General features: G+C 44.0%; 1 protein-coding gene across 3 annotated transcripts in view; it reads right to left on the bottom strand.

The window, feature by feature from the left end:
- Window positions 1-318: 318 nt before the first annotated feature.
- LOC112106598 (dual specificity protein phosphatase 13-like) overlaps window positions 319-26191 on the bottom strand; it is a 32781-nt gene continuing 6908 nt past the window's right edge. For 2 of the 3 annotated variants that reach the window (XM_024199941.3, XM_029912009.1), the window contains exons 2-4: window positions 10601-10792; window positions 9780-10000; window positions 319-666 (exon numbers count right to left, since the gene is read on the bottom strand). In XM_024199941.3, the coding sequence (XP_024055709.2) occupies window positions 446-666; window positions 9780-10000; window positions 10601-10791 (633 nt within the window). In that variant the 5' untranslated portion in view covers window position 10792 and the 3' untranslated portion in view covers window positions 319-445. Of the gene's footprint in view, window positions 667-9779; window positions 10001-10600; window positions 10793-11193; window positions 11313-26191 lie in introns of those variants that run through there. The other variant, XM_024199943.3, reaches the window with a different exon arrangement.

The raw sequence follows: 26191 nt of genomic DNA, 5'->3' as shown, positions 1-26191 counted from the left end.
ATGGCTGTGGGCTCTAACTGTGTTGTGTTGTGTTAGTGATTTCACAGCTGTGCATCAGCTTCCAGCGCGTCACTGGGACCTCACATATCTGTTGATCATTATAAGGGTCTGAGAGTGTGGGGTAGTTGTGAGGGACCCCAACTAACCTACAAGGGCTTGTTGGGGTTCCAACGAGTCCACTAAGGCTTGCTGGGGAGGGAGGGGATCCAATGAAGGGGCCAGATGGTCAGCTGGTATGAATTGGCATAAGTCCAGTGGAACGACATTGACAGGCACCAGCTGAGGATCTGGCTTGTATTTCTGCAGGAGGTGAAATTTCAAACTCTCCCTGCTCGCTCCATATGGCAACTACAGCATAGTCCGGGTTCATCTATCTTGCCAGAGGTACAATCTTCCTGGAGGCAACCTGTATCTCTTGGTCTATAATCAGAAGATGTCCCCCCATCTAAAGTCTGAGGGGATCTATTCCTCTTCCTTTCTCCCTCGCTAATCGCATGTCTAGTTCCTGAAGCTGCTTGAGGAAGCCAGAGTTGGGACAGACCCCTCGATGTTTACACACAGCCTGAATTGCATCAACAAGGGTCTTGTTTTCACAGATCATTAAGAAAGCAAGTACAAGCGTTGCTGATCGGCTGATCCCCATTGCACAGTGAACTAATACTCTGCCTGAAAATAAAAGAGAGAGAGCAAGTGTCACTATTTTACACCGTATCTGCTGATGGAGTTCATCCAGCCTGAGCTTGGCCAGGCTACTGCTGCAGACAGGAGCATCTAGACTTTCATGATCAGACCAGGCATGGTACATCATCTGTGAGGGAATGTAGTTTGATGGTTGAGGACAGACAAACTCAGGGTATGTCTACATTGAATCTGAGAGCAAACCTCCCAGCCCGGGTTCCCAGACTCATACTAGTGCACTCAAAATACCTGAGTAGATGGCACTTTGACATTGAGGCTTGGGCTCTGAATGTCACCCCCAGCCGCCAAGGCTTCAGAGCCTGAGTTTCAACCTGAGCCACAACATGGTTATTTTTAGCAGCTAGCACAAGCCCTGCAAGTGCAAGTCTGTGGTCCCAGGTGCAGTGTAGACATGTCCTCCGAGGTTCTATTTTGTGCCAGTGGTTTATTTTGGCAATTCATTCATCACTCCAGATGCACATGCAGATAGGGGAGTAAGGAGGTGTAAGGACCTGTGCCTGACCCCACATTGTCAGACCCTACTCACCCTCCTGTGCAAGTGGGTACAGAGTGATGGTGGATCCTCCCCCAGGGAACCAGCCAGTGGAGCTAAGCTAACATGAAGGGGGAAGGGATGCATGCCAGAAGAAGGGCTGGAACAGCTTACTTCTATCATGAAACGAGGGAGTAGGGACTGATCTGTGCCTGAGTTACCATTTGGTCCCTGCTCTCATGACGAACTGCAAGGTACCAATCCAGCCCTTCGTCCCTCTGTGTTTGGGTTCCCTCATCCATAGCAGTGGGAATGATACTTATCCTTCTGCAAAGCTCTTTGGCTCACAGGTCTGCCTGTAAAATGTGGGCAGAGAGCCTTTCCGTGAAAGCGGGTATAGAAAGGTGCAGCATTATCTAGTAGAGCTGGCTGAAAAACTCTGAATTTCAAAATTTCCAACAAAAAAGTGAACAAACTTTTGCAAAATTTCCCCATTGTTCTACCTGCTCTATTTATCTGCCTGCAACACAAAGGGGAAGACTTTTCAGAGGTGCTGACATCTCTTCAAGCTGAGAGTGAAAATTAAGTCCTAATTGGCATTTTTCTTTGAGGAAAGTAGCCTAACATTTGAATAGGCTGTCTGCACTCATTTGAATATGATTCTCTTTGCTTTTTCCTTTTACAACAAGGGCTTCGCAATTGCTGCTATCCCTATGACATCCAGTTTGTTCTTTACTAGCAGGTAACTTTAAAAATGGATAATTGACTACCTTGAGTATGCCACTGATTTCAGTAATGTGCAAACTATGGGAAGAGCAGTATAGCAAATCCTGCAGTGTGTCACCATCCTGCCCTGGAGAGACCCTCTCTAGGTACGATTGGGTAGTTCACTTTCCACAGCTGTTCTGTACTTGAGTTCTCTTCTCCTCCATTCAAACTAGTGGGAGTACCACTCAGCATTCAGGATCCAGCCCAAATAGGGAATGTGAGTTTTATAGAAGCAGGTCTGAGACCAACTCATTTTTCAAAGGCCACTAATCCATCAAATTTCCTGCTTACCAAATGCTATTCATCCAGCTCAGCTAGATACTATTAGAATACGTTACAACTTATGTCCAGAAGAAAGTGAGAACAACTGATCCCAAAGGGGCAGAAAATATCCCATTTTGTTGTCCCTTGGAGGCAGAATACAACCATTGTGGTTATTGTAAGCCTTTAAAATGCAGGGGTGTTTGATGATGTGGACATTGTAGAGCCTACAGCTTGTCAGGGTTTGTCCTTGGTTTGTTCATTCTAACAGCATGTTAGCTTCTCTATTATCAGGGATCAGGAAAAAAGGACTTGTCTACACTTGAAATGCGACAGCTGCACCACTGAAGTGCTTCAGAGTAGACGCTACCTGTGCCGACGGGAGGCGTTTTCCCGTTGGTGTAGGAAATCCACCTCCCAGAGAGGTACTAGGTAGGTCGACCTGGCACTGTCTACGCTGACGGTTAGGTTGGCTTAATTACAACGCTCGGGTGTGGATTTGTCACGTATCCAAGTGACCTATTTAAGTCAACTTAATTTTCTAGTGTAGAGCAGGCCAAAGATACCCCTGTGTGGATGATGTCAATCTGTCCAGCCAAAGAAACTTGTTTGCTGTGCCTGTCTCCCTGGCTGTTAATACCTTGTACTCTGTGCATTGGTTTTCATCTCATATTTCATTGCTTTTGTGACACTGCTTTTATTTAAGGAGTTTATAGCAACAGTTGCAATTTTGACTAATGATGACCTTATAGTCACATGCTCAGAGAATGAGCGAGCATGTGGTTTAAAACCTCTTCTTGTCAGCAGGGTCAGAGAAGGTTTAATTCCACAATGGCCTGTATCTGATGAGACAGTCACCTTTCACTATCCTGGCATAAGAAACCTGAGCCCTGCCCCTAAATATAGACATGTCTTCAATAGAAAGCAAAGGACAAATATAGACTACAAGGAAGTAGTACCAACTCCCCTCTGTCGAGAGCAGATATTGACCAGGCTTTAAAACATTTTTTAAAATCTCTTATTATTGATCTTGCAATTAAAAAAAATCAGCTGCTGCTTGTGTTATCATTTTTCCTTTTCATATACAGATTTCAGAAATTATTGTGAGACAAATAAGGATCCCCTTTCTCATGTTGAATTGTATTTTACACCATGAGTAGTTCCACTGAAGTCAATGGGAGTATTTGCAAAATAGGCCAATATGTGCTGTGAGTAAGGGAAATGGCCTTTAAAAGATAATTCCTTGCACTTCAGAGTGCTTCATTTTCAAAGTCTTATGCAACCGTTAATCCTCACAATACCCCTGGTAAGTAGATAGGTTTTGCATTGCTCTCCTCATTTTACAGAGGAGACAGTTGAGACCCAGATAAGTTTGGACTGCGATTTTCAAAGGAGACTAAAGGAGTTAAGCACACAACTCCTGTTAAAATTAAATAGAATCAGGTGCCTATCTCCCACTGGTTTCTTTAAAATCCAAGCCTAAGTTGCTTGCACAAGGTCAAACATCAATTAGTGGCACTGGGAGACTCCAGAAGTTCTTATATACCCCAGCCCCAAATGGTGGAAATCTTGGAAGAAAGGATGTTCTTGGAAGAAGCCAGGGACACTTTCTTTTATGTGTCTGAAAAACACTGTACATATTTATGAAGCTCTAGATATAATAATATTAAAAATGTCCAGGGTTTGAGCTACATCCAGAAAAGAAGGTCCTACTGCTATGGGTCTGACCCAGCACTAGATCCATAGACTAGATTGGATCTGAATCCAAACTGTCCCTGAAATTCAGCATGGTTAAAATAGAAGACTGTTCTGAGTACTTGTCAGTCAGAACTCCATTTGTTGGCTTTGGGCTTGTGTACATGGCAAATTAGTGAGCGGCAAGCCAGGCGTGTAAATCTAAAGCGCACTAGCTTGCTGCGTTGTGTGGATCCTGCCACCATGCACTGAAAGTGCCATAATGTGCTTTGACTTTGACTAAAATTTCCTGTATGGAACTTTTTGTGCATGATAGCAGGGTCCACATGGCGAATTAGCTTGCGGCAGTTGTAGATTCACCCCCTCGCTTGCCACACACTAGCTTGCTGTACAGACAAGCCCTTGGAGTGTGAGACTGCAATCAGTAAAGCGACTGTTTTTTTTTTAAATGTTGGGTTTCATATTTATTCTCACTCAATGACTCTTCCATCTCAAGTATGCCCAGTCTCCATAGGTGCTGGAACTAGGGATGTTTCCGCACCCCCTGGCTTGAAGTGGTTTCCATTATATACAAGGTTTACAGTTTGGTTCAATGGCTCTCAGCACCCCCACTATATACATTGCTCCAGCACCCTTGTCAGTCTCCACATTTAATCTGGGATCTGGAGACCAAGCTGTGTTTTTTCCTTCTTATGCACCCCCAAAGATTCCACCATTGGAACTTACCTGACCCTTTTTTGTTAGGGATGCAGGATAAAGCCAGAGCTCCCTCTCCCATTCCTGCCTCTCCTCTGCAGGACTGGGAGCAGCAGACCTTTGATTTTATCAGTGAGTGAGTAGATATGTCTCAAATACAAAGAGAAGATGGAGGCAGTAAGAAGGTGCTGCCTTTTCATATTTGCTTCTCTGACTAGATCTTCACTTTAAATGACTCCTTTTCATATCAGCTATTAGTTTCTGAAGGTCTCCCACCAAGACACTAGACCAGCCTATGATTGGCTTTAGAGCTAATCTGCCTAGCTTTCTAAAGCACTTATCACCATGGCATGTAGATTAAGATAATTTACCTCCTTTATATTTTCAGTCTTTATTCCTGGCTGTTGTCCTTTGTTGCACAGAGATTCGGATGAATTCTACGTGCTGACAATAAAGTGACTGTTTGATGCAGATAAATCATTCACGTGAAATGATTTCATTAGTGTGAAATTGCTCTAATGAAAGAAGATTTTAATTTACTATGTGATTGTTTTGCAGCAAACAAATGAATGTTAAACTTGAGTAAGGAAAAAAAAGCCATGTTGCTGTTTAGCTCTTCTTACAGGCTGTGATCCTTGTCTGATAGCAGTTGATATAAACGGGGCAAGTGCAATCTGAACTCACTGTGATGTATTGCACTTGTTTTACTGAATCGATCCTGAAATGGGTATGTTCTGGATGGCAGACCTGAGCACTCTTGATGGCAGAATATTACCTAGGCCTCTAGCAGGGAAGCAGCTAGCAAAGATACCTTGGCGTCTGGTATCCATGCTCCAGGTCCTCATTCCCAGAGTAGAGTCAGCAGAAAGCCAGACATGCCATGGATGGATGAAGATCTGTCATCTGGCTGGGATTTACATAGAACAATAACACTTTCTTTCTAACAACGGAATATGGCTATTATCTCAGATTCATCCCTGATGTAACTCCGCTGACTTCACAGGGTTTCCACCAGGGATGAATTTTGCAAATTCAACTTTGTTGGCCAAATTCTAGTTGGAAAATTGAATGTTGTTTAACAAATTAGACATTACAGCACATAAGATCTGATTGTCCTTTTTGTTACCCACCATTAACTGAGCTAAATGCCTTGAACTAGCCTTTGCTTCCTCATAGGACTGAGTTAATTTGGGTTAAAACTGTGAACCAGCTCTTCAGCCAGTGTAAATGGGCCTTGCCCCATTGACTTCAGTGGAATAACACCAATGTACAACAGCTGAGGATCTGGCCTATTCTATGCATCTGTGAATCTTCTAGCTTACCCTTCAGGCATCTGAAGAAGTGAGGTTCTTACCCACGAAAGCTTATGCTCCCAATACTTCTGTTAGTCTTAAAGGTGCCACAGGACCCTCTGTTGCTTTTTACAGATTCAGACTAACACGGCTACCCCTCTGATAGCTTACCCTTGTTTTTCTCATCACTTGTTTTATTTTACCCACTACCATAAAGCCATGGGCAGAACCAATTGTGTCTTTACTATCAGCTGAACAATAGCAAAGGCCTACTTCCAATGTAGGGCTAATCTACACGGCACAGCAATGCTCACTAGAGGGATGTGATTTCTATATTAATGCACCCAAGGGAACTTTTGGTTCATGCCAGCAGGGTGTACACAGGACAGTTAGTACGCAACACATTGATGCGCTTTAGAAATCACCCCCCTCTAGCGCACTTTGCTGCGCTGTGTAGACAAGCCCTTATCCTATATAGTACCTATTATCTGAGGGTTTGAAAGTGCTCACAGATGTGGCCAAGAATTGTGATCAGGTGGGGAAAGTGGGAGGTTAAGTGACATGCCTAATGAGCCTGCCGCAGATTCAAGGAGGAAAATCCTTGTTAAGTCGCTGGGCCGCTCTGCCTCCCTTAAGGGGAGACCAACTTTTGCATTTGCACCAGCACAATGTTAGAAGAATGGTCTTTTCTGAACACCCATAATTTCAATGAGTTAATTGATGGTTTTCATCTGCTTGTTTAAAATATGTGCACAGATCAATAAAAAGAAAATCCTGTATTTGCAAACCTTTCTCTCCGCATGTAGTCTAATAATTTTCCATGGACTTCTCTGATCTGTGTCCACAGATTATTTTTCTCCTTCTGCAGACTTTATCAAAAACTGCAGATTTGCATTCGCATTTAGTTATAGTCTGAAAAAATGCAAATTGTACGCATTCCCATGCAAAGGAGCGAAATTGATATTCATGGTGTTGTTCTCTCCCCTAGTGCCTTCTCCTATCTGAAGCAAACAAGTTCAGTAAAGGATCAGCCAGAAACATTTCTGGCTGCATGGATTAGCTTGCTTGGAGGAGATTCATCTCACTTGCTGACCCATGAATGGGGATTCTCAAACTACTGTGGTAGTTATATTGTCAATTGAAACCAACGGTTGTACTGACTGTGTGCCATAGGGCCATGCAGGTATGGAGTGGCTGGTTTTCAAGCAGGGCACAAGCCAAAGAAGCTGGAATGGTGGCACCTCATTAAATAGTGCTCTCATGGCCTAGCTACAGCAGCAGCTTCTGGACACCTGCTCTCTGACAGTCAAGACTTAAGAGGTTGCACATTGAGGGTGATGGGTGCTCCTTTACTTACCAATACTCCAGAATAGTATTGGTGGAAAGGAGGTCAAGGGTGTCCAATAACTAAGACAACAGTTCCCCTTTAAGGATACAATAGAGCTCCCACTGAAATCAAACAAAACCAACCCTATCCCGCTGGGAATGTCTGCTGCTCAGTAACACTAGCATAAATCTGGAGTAACTCTGATTTCAGTGACATTACTCTGGATTTACAGTGGTGTAACAGAACAGAATCTGGCCTCAAGTGTAATTCTAAAGATAAAATATTTGATTCACAGCTTAAAAAAAACAGTATGTGTGTGTGCGTCATATATACTTAAATGTGACTCTGTATCCTCCTGGATGAACAAGTTAATAAAAATACCTTCTAAAAAGCTGTGTGGAACGAACTAGTCATAATTAAGTGGCAGTTCTACCAAACAGTTTCTCGATCAAACAAAAATACCATGGTATATCCTGACTTTCAAATGAATGGCCCTCGTGTTACCTGGTACATCTATGTTGCTGTGTATCACTACTTTTAAATAAATGCGGCTATTTGGATAACACACCCATCCCTCCTTTTTTTTTTCCTGTGCAGGCCCTGGATATTGAGCTGCTGAGTTACTATAGCTCAGGGAATTGTGCTTCCAGAACATCTTGTTCGTATACGTATCAAACTCTGTCACCCCTTTTAAAAAAAACTTAAAATGATGACTGTCAGCAGCAGCTGGATTGTTTTTTTTTTTTTTTTTTAATTTGGTCTTCTCTCCATTCCCAGCACTCCTGCTGGCATGTGGACTCGGGGAGTTCAGTAAAGTAATATCTATAGCCGTAACTGTAGGACTCAATTCTAGCTACGATTAGTTCAGCTGTGATTACCTTATACCCAAACTGTAGTTCCATGGGGCAGCAATATAGTCTATTTTCTTAACCGTTCCACTTTCAGTATTCTGGAATGTACCCAGAAAGGCTTTGTGGGCAAAGTTGTACTAACATCATCCGGGGGAAAGGGAGCCACTAAGTCAACATGGTTCTCATGTTTTATTCCTTTGTACATTCTCTACGCTAGAATTTACCATGGATTTACAACGGATTCTACCTTTCTTCAGAGGGCTGACTTAATTCGTAAATAGCACACACTGTAGTAGAAGGGGGTCCAGATCCAAACTCCCTGAACTATGGTGGTGGTTTTGAATGCCAAACATAGACCTCAGTTTTTCAAAGCCCAAGTAAATCTTTATGATGGGCCAGATCAAGTCTTCCAAATAGCCTCTGAACTTCTGGGTGTTCACAATCCAGGTCCAAATTTTGCCGCTTAGGACTAACCCTGGAGTGTAGTAGCTATGGACCTTTGTGTCAGATACATCCTACCTTAGTAATTAGTGTTTAGGATCAATGTTGCTGTAAAAACTTGCAACTGTTGAAACAGAACAGGCCCTTAGGTGCATAATTACCATTTGTGCAAGTCTGTAATCACTTAACTTTGTGGTGCTATGGAAAACCCTCCCAATAAAGATTTGCACTTAACTATCTGGATTCACCACAGGGTCTATGCCTCCTGACCACAGAGAGAGCCCACTCACAGAGATTGTCCTGGCAGAAAGCAGATGCAACCTGCTCTCCCCTAGGGGGCCCAAAGGGGCCGACACAGCTCAAGAAGTGGCAACACCTTTCCCCCCTCATTTGCCATCATGCTAACTACTTTGAACACTGAGTGTACAACTGCAGACCTCATTTGTTTGAAAAATCTGGCTCTTAATTCTTCTGTGCCGTATAATATTTCAGACCACTGGCTTCCTGGCATTGAAATAGACTGCAGGTTTGAAAGCAAGTCTTCTCTCTCTTTTTCCTCATGAGAGGTTTATGAGTTTTTCTTTCTAGTGCATAAGGGCTGGAGATGTTTATTCCCACCCATAGCGCCACATCTTTTAAATTTGCCTCTATTTTTTCCAATGGCCAGATGTAAAGAAGCTGTGATCTGTAACCTGCAGAAAGTGCACTCGCATAGGGGTGTGTGATTGTGGTTTAAAGATATGCTAGTCTAATGGCTCTGCATGCTATATACTATACCCCAGTGACAGACCACTCTATAGGTGCTGGGAGCAATTATGAGTGCTGGTGAGCACTGAATCGTCACATGAATTGGCAGAGATGTTACTGTAATTGTGAGACCTGTGAAGATGGCTCTTAAGATGCCCTTCTTCCTGTGTTGTGGTCTGGCGGTAACTGTGTGCAGCTTACTTTCCTCCAGCACACAGCCTGGCTGCTCCAGCTGAGTTCTGAGCATAGTGGGAGATATAGAAATAGATTTCAGTTGTAGCAAGGCTTTGTGTCTCCTTCTCTTGGCAGGGCTAAGGTTTCAGTGAAAAACTACTCACCTTCCCTTTATGGCTAATGGGCTAACTGGCTTACCAGACTAGCTGTGGGATTATGGGTAGTGGCTGTGTGACCAGGTATTTCAATTCCCACCCATCTCTACTTGGAATCTGCTTGTGCTGAATGCTAGCTGATGACTTGCTCTGCTTGTTTTTATGCTGAAGCCACGTAACGTGCATAGCCGGTGTTGTTACCTCTTGGAGAATTCAGCGCTGCTCTTATATATCTGGCAGCTTGATAGAAGTAAATGCTGAGATCAAAATTTGGATCATCATCAGCTTCTATTCCATAATAATCTACAGGCAGGTCTCTGTAGAATTTAGCTCCAGTGTCAATGTGAAATCTGCCAGCAGCAGCATTCACAATGTGGGTGATACCCATTCGGCGCAGCTGCTCTTTGTCCCGAGCTGTATATCTGAAAGAAGGAACACCTTGGGTATTCAGGGGGTTGTGCAAGGATTTCTCTGCCCACTGCCCCACAAACCTCTGGGCCAAACTATAATGGAATTGTGCTGCTGTCGGTTACAGACGCTAGGTGCTTTGAAATACTAGCAAACTGGCGTGGCTCAATTTTTCCCCATCAATATTTTTTTTTCAGCACAAACTGGCTCTTGTGAATTTTTCATTTCCATCATGTTTCTTTCAGGTTTTCATTGGAAAAAACAATTTTTTTCAAAGCAAACATTAAAAAAGTATTGTTATTATTTAAGCACTGGCAGCATGCTTAGCTGCTGTACTGATGCAGTCCTGATGCAGTGCTTCTGTATGACCACAGAGGAGATGTGGTCCATGCTCACTTTACGCCTTAGGATTAGAGGAGGCATAAAGATGGTGTAAAGCTGCCTTCTCCTCCCCTGCCCTAGGCATAGTTCAACCAGACCCAAGGATTGGGCCCCCATTAGCTGATGATTCCCAAACCTTCCATTCTCCAGTGATTTCATTTGACAGAGCCCCCATTTATCTCCTCGTTCTTGTCTCATTTTGAGGTCAGGTTCTTTAGGAGAATCTCACTTACAAGTCTCCCACGTAGAGGTTTGGCCAGACTTCATTCACGTGGCCAGTGGAAGGCTTATGTGTCCACAGCAGGCGTTGAAGCTCTGTCAGAGGTGGCGTTTGGTAACTGCTCTGGCTTCTGGGGGTCAGGCTCAAAGCGCTTCGTATCCTGGGGCGCAGCAAGTCGTCTTTGCATAACGAATTGAAAGCCATTCTGAAATACAGAATCGAGAAGACACCCCCCCCCCGTTTATATAGTTTCATTCTCCCTCCCATTCAAAAACTCACCTACGATTACAATAACAACTTACAAGATCCCTGCCCCAAAGAGCTTACTATCTATTTGTTCTGTGTTTTGTGTCCTGATCCATGACAAGGGCTCCTAGCTATTACTGCAATATAAATAGTAGTAGTAATAATAATAATATAAGCTGTAAGGGCCGTATTGTGATAGCACTGAACAGTTCAGTTCCAGTGTCATACTCAATGTCCTGACGACAAACTGCCATAGTAGGAAGGAATTGTATGAGCAGGACAGAACAATTCTGACTAATGAACAACTTCACAGACATGTAGATGTTAGCGTTTTGAGAGCATTAATTTTATTTCACTTACTTTCCTCCTTCATTCCTTTTCTCTCTCCTCTCTAAACTTCTAGTCTTGAAATAAATGTTGGAATTGCAGATAGAAAACAAAACTGACCATAGATATGGAGCCTTTACAAAATTGCCCATCTCTGCTTACTTTAGGAAAGAGAAGGAACACAGGAATTTGCATATAAGAACAGACATGCTCCACCTATTCTGATATCTTCAGTTTGACATTGATGAGTCCCAATATCAGCTACTTCAGAGGTACTTCCACCTCCAGTGCATAATGAACCTAATTGTGTCAATTCATGCCCTAACTCCAGCTGGTGATCTCAAACACCTACATGACTTGCCTGATGTCACAAAGGAAATCTGCAGCAGATTTTCTGTGTCTTAACCACCAAACCATCCGTCATTCCATTAAAAAATAGCAGCTCCCTCAGTCCCTCCCATCTCATAATAGCTGCAGCTAACCTTCCCTTCCTTTGACATATCCCATCCCTTGCAGCGTGGCTGGTGACCACTCTAGTGTAGCTGATGACCTTATAAGCTTCCTTCAGCTGTTTTGGCCTCTGTTTATTTACTGCTTCCTGTCATCCCCTCTGCTTTCTTTCTCTACTGCATAAAATTCTTGGTTGACTTTAATTAATATTGCTGAGTCTTTGAGAGCCAAAGAAACCTATCAACCTTGCCTCTCTGAGCCATACAGTAGTAATGAATTATAGGCTGTCTTGTGAGCATTCTGGGTAGCTGTGTGTAGATTGTGTTGCTGAATGAGATCTGGGAAACAGGGTGGCTTAAAATTTATCATACTGCCCCTCCAGGAATTGGACTGTTAAATTATATTAGGAGAGGGCAGTTTATCAAAATACAAATAGAGAGAGTATTTTCTTGGATAACAGTGCAGAGGCACCTATATCACAAACACAGTTAGAATTTACTGAATGCCTCAGCAGAGAGACCAAGGATTGAATGGGCCATGGAGACTTTTCTGCCCCAGGGCCTCGTCTACACTAGCTTTTCTGCACTGTTGGTCAACCAGTGGTGTACTTCCCAGAGTTGCCAGTGGTGTAAGCACTAAAACAGAGCATGCATGAGCTTTTATTTATCACCCTGTTGTCAAACTGTGTTCAGAGTGTGACCTGATGGTGAAAACACCTGCACTCCTACATTCCCTAGCAGTTCCACCAATGCTATGACTGATGGAGCTGCATCAGTGGTAGGCAAATGTTGGGATTAGCGCTGATGTAGATGTATCCCTAGAGGTGGTCGTTCCAGGAGAGCAGAGGCATGTTGACCAGGTAGTACAGGGAAGCTTGTGCTGTACGTGCCCTATGGATAAAGAGAAGATATACTGAAAGTTTTGGAGACTGAAACTAAAATGGGCGAATCCCTCCAAAGTAAGTAATCCTCAAGTAAGCTCCAGCTGTAGTCTCACCCATTTTGTATTCCAGTGAACAAGTTTACAAGCAGGGATGTTCACTGAAAAAGTAAGCATTACAGTAAATTCATGGAAATCAAACCTTGAATTCTCACCCACAAATATTCCCACTACAGCCTGATTCTAAGACTCACATTTATCCAGCTAGGGAATAGAATCGTGTCATGTGACTTCTGTGCCCAATCAAAGCTAGCTATCATTGCTCAAATTTCAAAAACAGAATACTCGTAGCAAGTTGATCACAAATGATCTATAGATAGAAAATTCCTTGTAGAAATCATTTAAATAATGAACCCATTCAAGAAAATAAGTAGCTTCCAACAGAAAATTTACAAACAGAAAAAGAAAAATATACTGAATAAACTATTCACTCCAAACTATTTTAGCTCTAGCTTTGTCTACCACTTTTTCACACACTACATTTTTTTGTCTACCACTTTTTCACACACATGCAAATTAATTTTGTATCAATTTATTTAAATGCACACTTTAAAAAAGGTGATGAAATGCATAAAGTTATTTTGTCTAGCTGAAATAAGCTAGGCATGTTGCTTAAAATGAGGCTGTACATTAAAAACATTAAGCACACATGGAATATAAATAATGTGGTTATCCAAAGCTATTGTAAAATATTTATAAATATATATTTAATGACTAGCTTGTTTAACTTATCTTACATTGCTTTTTTAAATCTTTTTACTCTATTTCTGTAGTGGGCTTGGTTTTATGGCTTACTTTACATGTATATTGTCTTTAAATGCCCATCCAGTTGGGATGCTCTTAATGATATTCATATGAGACATTTCTGGTCTTTGCCCTATTGAAACTGTATCACAGTAATTATTCAACCATGTAAGAGAAATTTTAGCACTATATTTAAATTAATTTTGAGTCACTTTATACTAGAGGTAGTAATTTTAGCTGAACTGTGTAATGTAATTTAATTAAATATATATATAATATACGTTAACTGGAGAATTGCAATCAGGCAAGCCTTTAATAGATCTGAAGGTTAGAAAGAAACATTATGATCATCTAGTCTGACCCCCTGCAGAACACAGGCCAGTGTCTCATCAGTGATTCCAGCACCTAGCCCAACAACTCCTGGAGAATTATTGATGTTATTTAGCATTGGTATTATGGTAGTGCCTAAAGGCCAACCAGTTCAGGGGCCCATTGTGCTAGATACTGTACAAATATGTAGTAAACAACAATCCCTGCTCCCAAATTGCTTACAGACAAACAAGGGAGCCTGGATGAAGGGGTGGAGGAAGACTGGGTAACAAAAGTAATATGCATAGGAAGACAGTTGATTTGTCTCATGGCAGCCTTGAAGTCCTTTCATATGTTGTCCTTTACTCTCCTCATGGGAATGCTGAGGTAGAGTCTCTCTCTTCAGCACCATTTGGGTGGGTGGGAAGGCCTTTTCTCTCTTCCCACCCAGACAAGCAACAAAGAATGCCATTTTCATTAATTCCGGCCTGCTCTACACTACTGAATTAGGTTGACGCAAGGCAGCTTATGTCGACCTAACTATGTAAGTGTCCACGCTAAAATTTTGCTCTTGCCGACGTAACTGTCTTGCTACACCAACTTAATAACTCCACTCCAGGAGAGGCGTAGAGTCCATGTTGATGTGGTTAGGTTGACACAGTGTCAGAGTAGACACTGTGTTGCTTCCAACGACTGTTACTGGCTTTCAGAAGCTGTTCCACAATGCCCCACACTGGACTTAAATTGCAGCAAAGGAGGTTTAGGTTGGATATTAGGAAAAACTTCCTAACTGTCAGGGTGATTAAGCACTGGAATAAATTGCCTAGGGAGGTTGTGGAATCTCCATCATTGGAGATTTTTAAGAGCAGGTTAGACAAACACCTGTCAGGGATGGTCTTCTAGATAATACTTAGTCCTGCCATGAGTGCAGGGGACTGGACTAGATGACCTCTCAATGATTCAATGATAGTCCAGTTACTACAAGTGCTCCTGGTGAGGATGGGCACTGCCGACACAAGGCAAAAGTGATTTAATTACTGCGGAGGCTGTATGCTGACATAACTTGAGTCGACATAATTTTGTAGTGTAAACATACCCTCAGGGGTGCCCTGAAGCATGTGGTGTAACTAGCACAGTTTCATGCCACAATATGGAGAGGACCTTTGAGGTAAGGTCCCCTAACATAAATCCCAGTCCTTTGAAACTCCATATTACTTTCCTCCCAATTTATCTGTAGACATACTTGGCTAAATAGGAAGGAAGGAAATAATAGGGCAGGGTGACTAGTGACTAAGTGACACTGTTCCTTTTGAGTCAGTACTGAACCAAACTGCCGCACCATATTAGCAGATGACACAGTGCTGCACAAAATAGTGTTGGCACTTCAGTAGGTGGTATTGTGTTCTTTGCATGGATATGAAGCCAGTGCCCTAGCACAGCGTCATCTCATCACTTCACTATACTTTTTTTTTTTCTGGCGTGATAGAGGAGAATTTTAGGAAAATTTCATGACATCATTATCCTTGCTTCAATAATCTATTAAGTGTTTTAATCCCATCAGTAATTATCAGTCTGTGCATTTGTAGAATACCATCTTTTCCCCAACTTAATAAACACGCCTTTAATGTTCACCCTGCAGAGACATTACTCATGATTTGTTTTTGACTGGCTGTGACATGTTGTAACCCTATCATTTTAGTTAAAAAGTCAACCTGAATGCACTTCAATTGGATTATGTTTGACAGATGATTGTAAAAGACCAGACTGAAGCTCTGGGTTTGGCCAAGGTAGGGCATGTCAGGTCTGTGCCAGTTGTATTTTTAGAGAGACAAGGTGGGTGAGGTAATAGCTTTTATTGGACCAGGAGACAAGCTTTAGAGTTCATGCAAAGCTCTTCTTTAGGTCTTGGAAAGGTACTTAGTGTCACAGCTAAATACAAGGTGGAACAGATTGTTTAGCATAAGTAATTAGCATATGTTGCAAGAGACCATTCAAGGTGAAGTAGGTAGCCAATACCTCTGCAGTCATCAGGGCCGGCTCCAGGTTTTTTGCGCCCAAAAAAAAAAAAAAAAAAAAAAGCTCCACCTTGTATTTATCTGTGACACTCTGACTATCTTTCTCGGACCTGAAGAAGAGCTCTGGGTACCTTGAAAGCTTGTCTCTCTCACGAACAGAAATTGGTCCATAAAAGGTATTACCTCACCCACCTTGTGTCTCTCATATCCTGGGACCAACACCGCCACAACACCACTGCTAACAGTTGTGCTTTAGAAAGTCACAAATGCTTTGCAGAAAACCTATCCATTGGAAAGATTACTCCATGATAACATATGTTTGAGGAAAGGTTTTGTACTTTATCTGTTACATCTCTACACAAATGGCAAATATTATAGTCATCATTCTTCCTTCTTGCTGTTTAACCTGATAGTCTCACTGGAGCCATAATTTATCGATTGCTGGGAGTGCTGTGGGAAATAGTATGAATCAACTACAGTGATGATTGAGGTAGGACTGGCTGGGTTTGAAAGCTGAGACATTGGCTGTTTCCTGGGATGCACAAGGTATTTGAGCAGCCAACTGTCTGTAAGAAAATCTCTCCAGCAGCTGGAGGATGTAATCCGAATAGCATTTCCAAATTTAGTAGGGACAAGTTTAGCACCAGCTGTGCATTTTGTGTAAGGTGATGACCACATGCCCTAGTCTGACTTTGCAGAATCCATTTCAGTGGCCTGCTCTTCTCTATACCATGTGGTGTCAATGTCTGGAGGAATGTGAGCTAGATCACTCTTCACACAACATAGAGCTGCACGGATGAGAATGAAACATCTGCCCGTCTTCTCCTTGGATACTATGCTGGTAGCTGGATACTATCCTCTCCCAATATAGGGCTAGATTGGGATGCCCTTACTCCACATGGAATAAGGTCTACTCAGTGTAAGTCCCACTGAATGCAGTGGAAGTATTCATGGAGTAAGGTGTACAACATCAATAAGGGCATCACTATCTGGCCTGATTTTCAGAGGTGCTGAGCCTGCCCCAGCTCACATGGACTTCAGCTGGAATTGTGGAGAGACAGCTCTTCTGTAAACCATGTCTCAGATATGTCTCCCTGATCTCTCTCTTTTCCTCTCTCAGTGATTCTGTGGGCTGGTCAGCTGGGATCATACCTGCTGATCTTGAATGCTGCAGGAAGTAAAACAGCACATGGTCCCTCCAGATGGGTCTATATTGCTCTATAGAGTATCAGATGTTCTTGTGACATCAGCTACTTGCTGTATCTCTGTTGATGAGTATTATGTGTGTGCGTGTGGTCACTGAAGGGGAGAGCATGGAGAGGATTCTCTCTATTGCGCAGTAATATTGTGGTTAATTGCAAAGTCTGGTTACAGCTGCTGATGTCGCTGTTCTTTAAAGTGGAAAATGGGCTCACCAAAGAAGTTACCTACACTGCATTGAAGGTCACGGTCAGGGGTTAAAGTTCAGGGGAACACAGCCCTTGCTCCCCTGCTAAAAGTACATGGGAGTTCCCCCTCTTCCTCTTGGCTTGGGAGACCATTTTTCCAACTGTAAGCAGGGTCTGAATGAATTCTCCCCTGACAGCTAGCTGGGAGTGGGAGAGACTTCAGGAGCAAACTGTATTTACATGAACACACCTACTCTGCTTAGATATCCATCAGATAGAGCAGCGTGGTTCAAAATAATCAACTTTGGCAGGTGTTGGGTTACAAATCACTTGAGTACTGAATGCAGGGGTAGTGAAATGCTGTTACCAATGTTGTTGTCATTATTATATGAATAAAGGGGAGCAGAACTGTGCTTAACCTGTCACAAATGAGGGGGTCATCCTCAGCTGAAAGGACCTGGTTTAGCCAGGGGCTTGAATGCCAGAGCCCTGTGAAACTAAGGGGGTGGGGACAGGTGTCCCAGCCAGGAGGTGTGGACTCTCTCTAAGGGTCCCTGGTCTGGTTTAACCTGTTCCTTCCCACTCTTCAAAGAAAGAGCTAAATAGGCTTCATTAGGAGCCTCTTTGTTATGTTAAAGTGCTCAAATGAGAGCTGAAATCACTTGAAATGGGGCAGTGTTTCTGCCCAGCCTGCAAAGAATTGAAAATTACTAAGAGACTGATGTGCAGAGGTTGCAACAGAAGGTGACTGACAGCTGGCGAACTAGTGGCTGGCAGGGCAACGAGCAGAATGAGTGGCTGGTGGGGCGGCCAGGCAGCGAGGAAGCGCAAGCAAGGTGCCTTCGTCCCCAGGTGGGAGGTGAACTCACACAGATACACCTCTGAATCCTGGGTCCTCACTGACCAAGGACAACCACTGTGAGTGGGGTATGGTGAGGGAGCAGAGAGGGACACAGAAAAGGAACTTTTGGTTGTAGAACTCAAGAACATGAGGTGGAAGGCACTGCCCCATGCACTCTGGGGTGAGTGTCCTGCTCACAGTTTTATGATTATGAATCCTGCTTCTGGCATTTCCCCTAATTAATGTTGGGTGACTTCCCTCCTTTCATTAAAAGTTTCTTTTCTACACTCAGACTCTGTGCTTGCGAGTGGGGAAGTATTGCCTCTCAGAGGTGCCCAAGGGTCGTGTGTAATTGTCCCAGGTTACCGGGTGGGGGATCGAGCTGGTTCTGTGTGGTATTGTTGAAAAGGAACCCCTAGATATTGAACCCGGCCCTGGTTGCTGCCAGCTCCACCTGGCAGAAGGGTTACACAACTATAGCGCCCCTTCCTTCTTGGTTGCCATGGTGAGGACTCAGTCTACTGGCAGGGTTACAAAATGGCTGTTAAAACATGGCTTCGTCAAGTAATGTAGGTTGGATTGCAATGATGTCTCCAAACTGTGAAGGTACACTCCATATACACACACACCCCTCCCCAGTATTAGCAGGGAGTCTGGCTATGGAATTCCTGTCCAGAAGAGGATGGGTGTCAGAGCCCTGAGAATGGGTGTGTATGTGTGCTGAGTGGGAAGATCTCACCACTTCCATGCTGGAAGAGGAAGATTTAAGGCCTGATCCGAAGCCAGCTCTGCCATTCCCCAGTAAGTAACCTGAGGGCACCTGTCTGAATGTAGCTGAAAGAGGATGTGAAAGACCAGAACAAAAGGAGCTGTAGCTTCTGTAAAGTATAGAAAGTAGCTGACCAAGAAAAGCAAGATACTGAAGTGGCTCTGCTTGGGCTTGTGTCCTGAGTGAGTTGGGTTAGAAAAGGACACCAGACCCTCTTTGCTAAGACATTGAATTAAGATAATTTATATGGCTACGGTGAGGTTAACAGGATTTGCAGGACTGGGCCCTTACTCTTGTGAGCATTCCCACTGACTTGTGCAAAGCTGACTCATGAGCAAGGGTTTGCAGAATCAGGAGTCTAATCTGTTACTCAACTGTGGGAGGAAAATTTCCCTTTATTGTATGAGTAGGTATTTTGGGCCCAATATGGACCGCAACATATAGCTATGGGGAGCATGGCAGACAGTGAACACACAGAAATCAATTTTCCATGGCTTCTGCACCCCTGCTGCCTGGAAATATTTTGTTGCTGAATTGGGCCCTTTATTTACTAGTTACGAATTTTATGTGCCACTTTAATAGCGTGCATTGTAACTATTTAAAGACCTGCATTAAACAGGCCCAGACATTGTGTTAACAATCTGCACATTACGATGTATTTTTTGTAACTGCTTGTTATAGCATCAGCTATTAAGAATTTATTACTAGTGCATTTTAGACTGTGCTTTACAGTAACTTTAATTACAGCCATCTAGCTATCATTAAATAAATATTCATCAAGAGCAGGAACCCCAGGGTAAAGTGACCCGAAAGGCTTTTACCTGCCAAGACCGGAGGTCAGGCCCTTAGGTGTCAATGATGCCATTGGCATTTGCAAGGAAACACAAACATTTAAAGCTGTGCAGGGAGCTGTGTTCCTCCCCTGTGCTAGGTGTTCATGAGGTCATCAGCTGGAGCATGAGAGAAACAGAGCCCTGAGGGCCTGAACTTAGCTCTTGGCAGAGGAGTGAAGGAAGCAGCATGGGCCAAATCCTGCAGTCAGTCCCCCTTCAGCCCATTGAAGACGGTTGGATTTTTGGCAGAGCAAGTACAGGAGAATGGCTGCAGGATGGCGGCCTGGAACAGAAACTGTAATGACTGCACGTGCATCCCAACAGAGCCCTGCTTCTAGGAGCTGGCTGAGCTCCCTCCATTCCCATCAACCTGAGCAGCAAAGTGAAACACTTAGGCTCTGGTACAACTTCAGATACGGTGATTATGAATGTGAAACAATCCAAAGGCTCTAGCTGGTCCAAAATGCATCTGCCATTTCTTCTGTAATAAAACCCATGCCACAGACACTCCACAGGCTCCCAGTCAGCTTCTACTCCCAAGTTTAATGCCTTGGTCACAGTCTTCAAAGCCAGGGATGGATCAGCTGTGTTACACACTGCCTTTCTTTCCACCAACCACCAGGACAGTTGCACCCCTCCGGGACAATGCCCAGGTTGAAGCATGTGAGAACCAGGTGAAAATGCATTCTTGCTCCAGGGGATCTGGCTGAGGAACGAATGTCTGGAGGAGAGGAGATGAATCCAGTCTGCCCACCTTTAGGAAATGCTGCAATTGCTTCCTCTTTAATAAACCTTTCCCACCATAACCAGAACAACAGTCACAACTTCAAATCCTACCCCAGTGGAGCTTTCCATTACCTGAAAAAGGAGAGGAACCAGACACTCCTTGAAGTCTACTTTACATGGATGGTGATCAGATACTGTAGTCATGGGCAGCAGCACAAAACTGCAAGATAGAAACTGTTAGTGATTCAGGGATCTCAAACATTTTCTCTGTGAAGCACTTCAGTCTGCATTAAAAGTGTGACCATGAACAACAACTGCCCTGCCCAGCTCAGATGCTGGTATTTCAAATGAAGAAAAATGGAGAGGTGCTTTTCATAGGTTTGCTTACAGCTATAGTCTATAGTTCATGCCCTTCACCCAAACTGGCCTTACAGACAAACTTTAAGTGGTATTTAGGAAGGCAGACTTCAGTGGGAGGTTTGGCTTGTGGGGTCAGGAGAGGTATATGCTGCCATTTTAAGTTTAAAACCCAGAGATTTGCTTGCTTTGTTGCTCTGCTCCAAGTTTTCTGTCGCTCTCTGTTTTGGATTGTGATAAAAATGATAATACGGCCCCTCTGTGGGCTGCCACATTGTTGCATTAGATTTCTAGACTACAACTAAGGTATGTCTACGCTACCCGCTGGATCGGCGGGCAGTGATCGATCAAGCGGGGGTCAATTTATTGCGTCTAGTCTAGACGCGATAAATTGACCCCCGAGTGCTCTCCCATCGACTCCCGTACTCCACCACCGCAAGAGGCACAGGCAGAGTCAACGGGAGTGGCAGCTGTTGACTCACCGCAGTGAAGACACCGCGGTGAGTAGGTCTAAGTACGTAGACTTCAGCTATGTTATTCACGTAGCTGAAGTTGCGTAACTTAGATCGACACCCCCCCCCCAGTGTAGACCAGGCCTAAGTAATCTCTGAGAATTTCATAGGACTATTGACTTCTCTTTCAGGAAAAATGCCTGGGTGCTGTGAGGATATGTGCACTGTTTCTTTAAATCTGTAGGAGGTCATGATGGTAAATGCCTGCCTGAGTTCTGCCTACCCTACAACTTCTTCTACAATTGGATTGATGCCAATGGTGAATTATGTGCAATAGCCTTATTGAGGTGAAGCCTGAGGAATACTCAAGCTCTGTTAGAAGTGGGGGGAGCCTCAGTTTTCACTGTTTGATAAGACAAATCATCCCTTGCCCCAGGTGACATTTTATGCATTGGGGCTAGAGTGGCTGGAGCCTGGAAAGGTTGAGAGTTTTGGTTTGGAATTCCAGCTCCAATTCCATCCCCTTGAACTTTGGGAAATTTGCATCCAGATCCAAATGTCATGGCTAGTACATCCTCCTAGTACGGACTCCAACCATCCAAACGTTCCCAAACTTGGAGAAGATTTGGATCTCAGTTCATTGAGGCTCACCTCTAATTTAGATAGTCCCCCAAACATAGGATGCTTATCTCATTGAGCCAAATTATTTGAGACTATACAATTAATTTAGAACATTTTCTCTTCCCACTTCAAGACTTCTACTTGAAGTGATGCTTGCATCAAATTTGGCTCTTCCTGTAGATAGGGGTAAATTTTGGAAGTAGGATTCTGAACCTGCCTCCTGTATGCAGGTTTTACGCGGGTGTAACTATAGTGACTCTGGTGGCATTATTCCTGATTTGCACAAGCATTAATGATCTGGATGGTGGGATGAATTGCACCCTCAGCAAGTTTGCAATGACACTAAGCTGAGGGGAAAGGTAGATACGCTGGCGGACAGGGATAGGGTCCAGAGTGACCTTGACAAATTGGAGGATTGGGCCAAAGAAATCTGATGAGGTTCAACAAGGACAAGTGCAGAGTCCTGCACTTAGGAAGGAAGAATCCCATGCAGTGCTACAGGCTAGGGACTGACTGGCTAAGCGGCAGTTCAGCAGAAAAGGACCTGGGGATTACAGTGGATGAGAAGCTAGATATGAGTTAACAGTGTGCCCTTGTTGCCAAGAAGGCTAATGGCATATTGGGCTGTGTGACAGGGTGCAAAGCAGAAAGCTGCTTAGCCAACCCTCTGTCACTCCAGCTCCAATTAAGGGAGGTGAATTGGAGCTGGGTAGATCACCTGGCCCTGATTGGGGAAGCTGGAACAGCTGCTGCCTCATCAGGCTGGGGCTGGATAAAAGCCCCAGGGGAAGGAAGCCAGGGAGGAGCTGGGAAGAGGGGAAGCTGCACTAGGGGAAAGCAGGGAAGAGTAGCTTGTCCCCTCTCTCCTGCTGGCAGACAAGCAGAAAGGGATTGTGTGTATTGTGGTGAAAAGGTGGTGGGAACGCTACTTGTAAAATAAAGCACCAGGTGAGCACTGCAACAAAAGACTCTGAGTGACTTTCTCAGCCCAGCAGGGGCAGGAGCCAGGTGGGCCCAGCAGGGACACCACTACAGGATGCATTAGTAGGAGCATTGCCAGCAGATCGAGTGAAGTGATAATTCCCCTCTATTCGGCACTGTGAGGCCACATCTGGAGTATTGCATCCAGTTTTGTGCCCCCACTACAGAAAGGATGTGGACAAATTGGAGAGAGTCCAGCAGAGGGCCACAAAAATGATTAGGGGGCTGGGGCACATGACTTACGAGGAGAGGCTGAGGGAACTGGGGTTATTTAGTCTGCAGAAGAGAAGAGTGAGGGGGGATTTGATAGCAGCCTTCAACTACCTGAAGGGAGGTTCCAAAGAGGATGGAGCTAGGCTGTTCTCAGTGGTGGCAGATGACAGAATGAGGAGCAATGGTCTCAAGTTGCAGTGGGGGAGGTCTAGGCTGGATATTAGAAAAAACTAGGAGGGTGGTGAAGCACTGGAATGCGTTACCTAGGGAGGTGGTGGAATCTCCATCCTTAGATTTTTTTAAGGCCCAGCTTGACAAAGCCCTGGCTGGGATGATTTAGTTGGGGTTGGTCCTGCTTTGAACAGGGAGTTGGACTGGATGACCTCCTGAGGTCTCTTCCAAACTTAATCTTCTATGATTCTATGAGCAGGGGCAAAATCAGGCCCTTGCTACATTCCAAAGTGATTCTCTCATCCTGTGGGTTACAGTCTAATGAGCACGATGCCAGAATAAATCTCCATTGGCCTCCTATAGGGAATACAACTGCCCTTGCCTGGTAGAAGAAATATGTGTCACTTTGATTTTGTTTTGGACTGTAAGTGACCAGATGGCTTCATTTCACTTTTATCAATAGTTCTCTCAACCTTTTTCATATCAGGACTGCCCCTGGGTGTCTCACTCTCATCTAACTGGGACCTCCCACTGTCCCAGTTAGCAAGTGTTGTGACCACTGGTTGTTTGCTCACATGATGTTTATTTGCATCCCCGCTGGGGGTTGTGGCCCTCAGTTGGAGAACCCATGATTTACACCATCTTATTAGCAGACAGTGTTTGTTTCGGGTACTCTTGCAGAGAAGCACAAATTTTGGATTAATTTTGGATTATTTGGATTATCTGCACAGCTGATTTGGGCTGATTTCTTCCAAGCAGGTACAGGTACAGAAATGAAAAGGTAACTGATGGTGATGTGAGTTAAATGCCAGTGTGATGGCTGTGCAGGAAAGGGGTTTGTTAGGACCTTATCTCCACAAGGTAAATTCTCATAGCTAAAAAACATTCTCTCTTTAGCAGCCGCTGCTGGCGTTTGGGATGACTGTCGTACCCAAAGCAACTTCTAAAAGCATGTCATGCTGACCCACCAGGCATAAGCCTTCTGCTATTTAACATACAGGCTTCTTTTCGAGAGCTGTCAACCTGGACATCTTGTCACCACAGCGAGCAGGTCCGACTACAGTTAGCTAGATGACAGAAGGACTAAATGCGGCTGCTTCCTGTCCCTCATCCACTCCTCTCACCCATTTCTAGGTTTACACCCTTGTTCCTTTTCTCAGTCTACCCACTTTTCCAGATTGGCTCAGCTGATCTCTGTCCCAAATAGTCTGAAACAAAATGACGTTTATTACTTTTATTGCCAGAGCCTTATCGTGCTAGGCATTGTACAAAACCACAACTATAATCCACACCTACTCCGTGTGGGGCTCTGTTCCCCTCTAGTGGTGGCCGGGCCATATATAGAGGTTGATGAGCCTTACATCTTTTAGCTCAGGCTGTAAAGGTTTGTGGTTTAAGAGCCAGAGGTCCCAGGTTCAATCCCATTACTTGTAAAGAGACAACGCTTGCCCCAAAGAGTTTACTGACAAAGTACTTATTTAGCAGATATAAAGTGAGGCTCTTCTCTCCTGTATTAGCTCCAAAGTGCTTCCCCATTTAAACTGCCGAAAAAGAAGGGGTTAACTTTCCTGTCTATAAAGGTCATTGCTAGCAGGTTGCTTCCTGCCATGTCTGTTTCTTTAGGGCTAGCTGTAGTGTTGCTGCCTCTGTTCCTGACCCATAGCCTTTGCTGTAAGTTGTGGTGTACCAGTAGCTCTGTGCTACGAGCTTCAGGAGAGCGATGACTTGGGTATCTCTATATTTACACAGAAGGGAGGCTTTTACATTTAGTGAAGGAGTAGGAGGAATGAAGGGAAATGGCAGGAGGTTGACAGTGAGTATATTAAGAACTGGCATTTTATGGCAGTCTGAGTCATTACTAAATTTAGCCTGTGACGCAAGCATTAGTATCCCCATTTTACAGATGGGAAAACTGAGGCAATGAGCAGTTATGTGACCGCAGGTTATTAGCTTAGCCAGGGGCAGAGCTATGCAAAATGTTGGTAGTGAAACCCGAATCCAGGCAAAGTCCAAAACTTGGGACAGATTTGCCCAAAGCTACATCTGTCTCCCAGGGAACCTGGGCCAGTCTAGGGTCTGAGGCACAAAGTGGGGAAAAATTAGTGTTTCTGCATGATCCCCACTCCAAAATGATGCTTTGGGCTGAGTGTTGCTTTGAGTTTTGGGGTTCACTTGACCTGAAGTTCAGAAAGAAATTCAGGATGTGCAAACCCAAACCAAGGAAGATGTGACCCCTTGAGTACTGAAACATCACAGCTCCAAATGCTGCTCTCCAGGACTCCTGGCTCCTTCCGAGACAAAACTGGGGAAACTTGTACATTCCCTGATGTTGCTGCTATGGGACCCCCATCATATAGCAGGCATGTGCCTGCATTAAATACCGTGCCTGCCTCTGAATTTTGCTTTCTCAGTGGCTCTTCACCTCTTTACCCACTAATCCAAACAGCATGACTGCCCCTTGCAAAGGCCAAGATTCAGCATATCAGAGCCTTCAGAAGTGTGGCTTCAGCAGCATGTTCCTTCCACCAGTCTCTTTTGGCAAAGAGATGAGCCGTGCCACTTGTAACAACATCCTGTCTTTTAGGTTTCCGGCTGGATAATAGGCAAAGGTTGACACCTCCCTGCCCATTGCGAAGTAGACACAGAACAGGAGAGAGGAATGGAAATCCTCTCACGATGGGAGACTTACAACAGACAGAAGCAATTCAGCTGTTTTGTTTTATTCCCACAGTAAGGCCACAAGCCACCTGTTAAATCAGGTTTGTGAGCTAAAGCTTATTGGAATTTGAGACGCTTCAGTCTTGGTGCTCGGGTATGGATCAATAAAGGCTTCTCCGATAACAGTGACAAAATGCATGTGCTACCCATGCAATCCCAGGTGCCCCTCATAAATCATTAAAATACTGGCCTGTTATAATCAGACCCCTGGGTACAGAGTAATGCACCATTTGAGAACTAAAAATAATAAAGTAAATTAGTACAAAGGTCAAACTGAGCTTGAACAGACTGGGATTTGCCGGCTCATCCTCTCACAGTCTAAAAAATACAGTGGAAATAAATGAAATCACAATCACGTAAGCCATCATTGTAAAATCTCACTGTTAAGCCAGCTGTAGTGAAGACAAACAGGAACTGATCAGATTTTGCCTCGTGGGTGACTTTCATCCCAGCATTTGTGCTAGTTTTCTGGATTCAAAATATGTCTGTTGTTTTGGATCAGCC

This window comes from Terrapene carolina, unplaced genomic scaffold (assembly GCF_002925995.2).
Source record: "Terrapene carolina triunguis isolate 2854851 unplaced genomic scaffold, T_m_triunguis-2.0 Scaffold147, whole genome shotgun sequence".
NCBI lineage: Eukaryota > Metazoa > Chordata > Testudines > Emydidae > Terrapene > Terrapene triunguis.
This window is presented reverse-complemented; position numbering and strand designations above follow the sequence as displayed.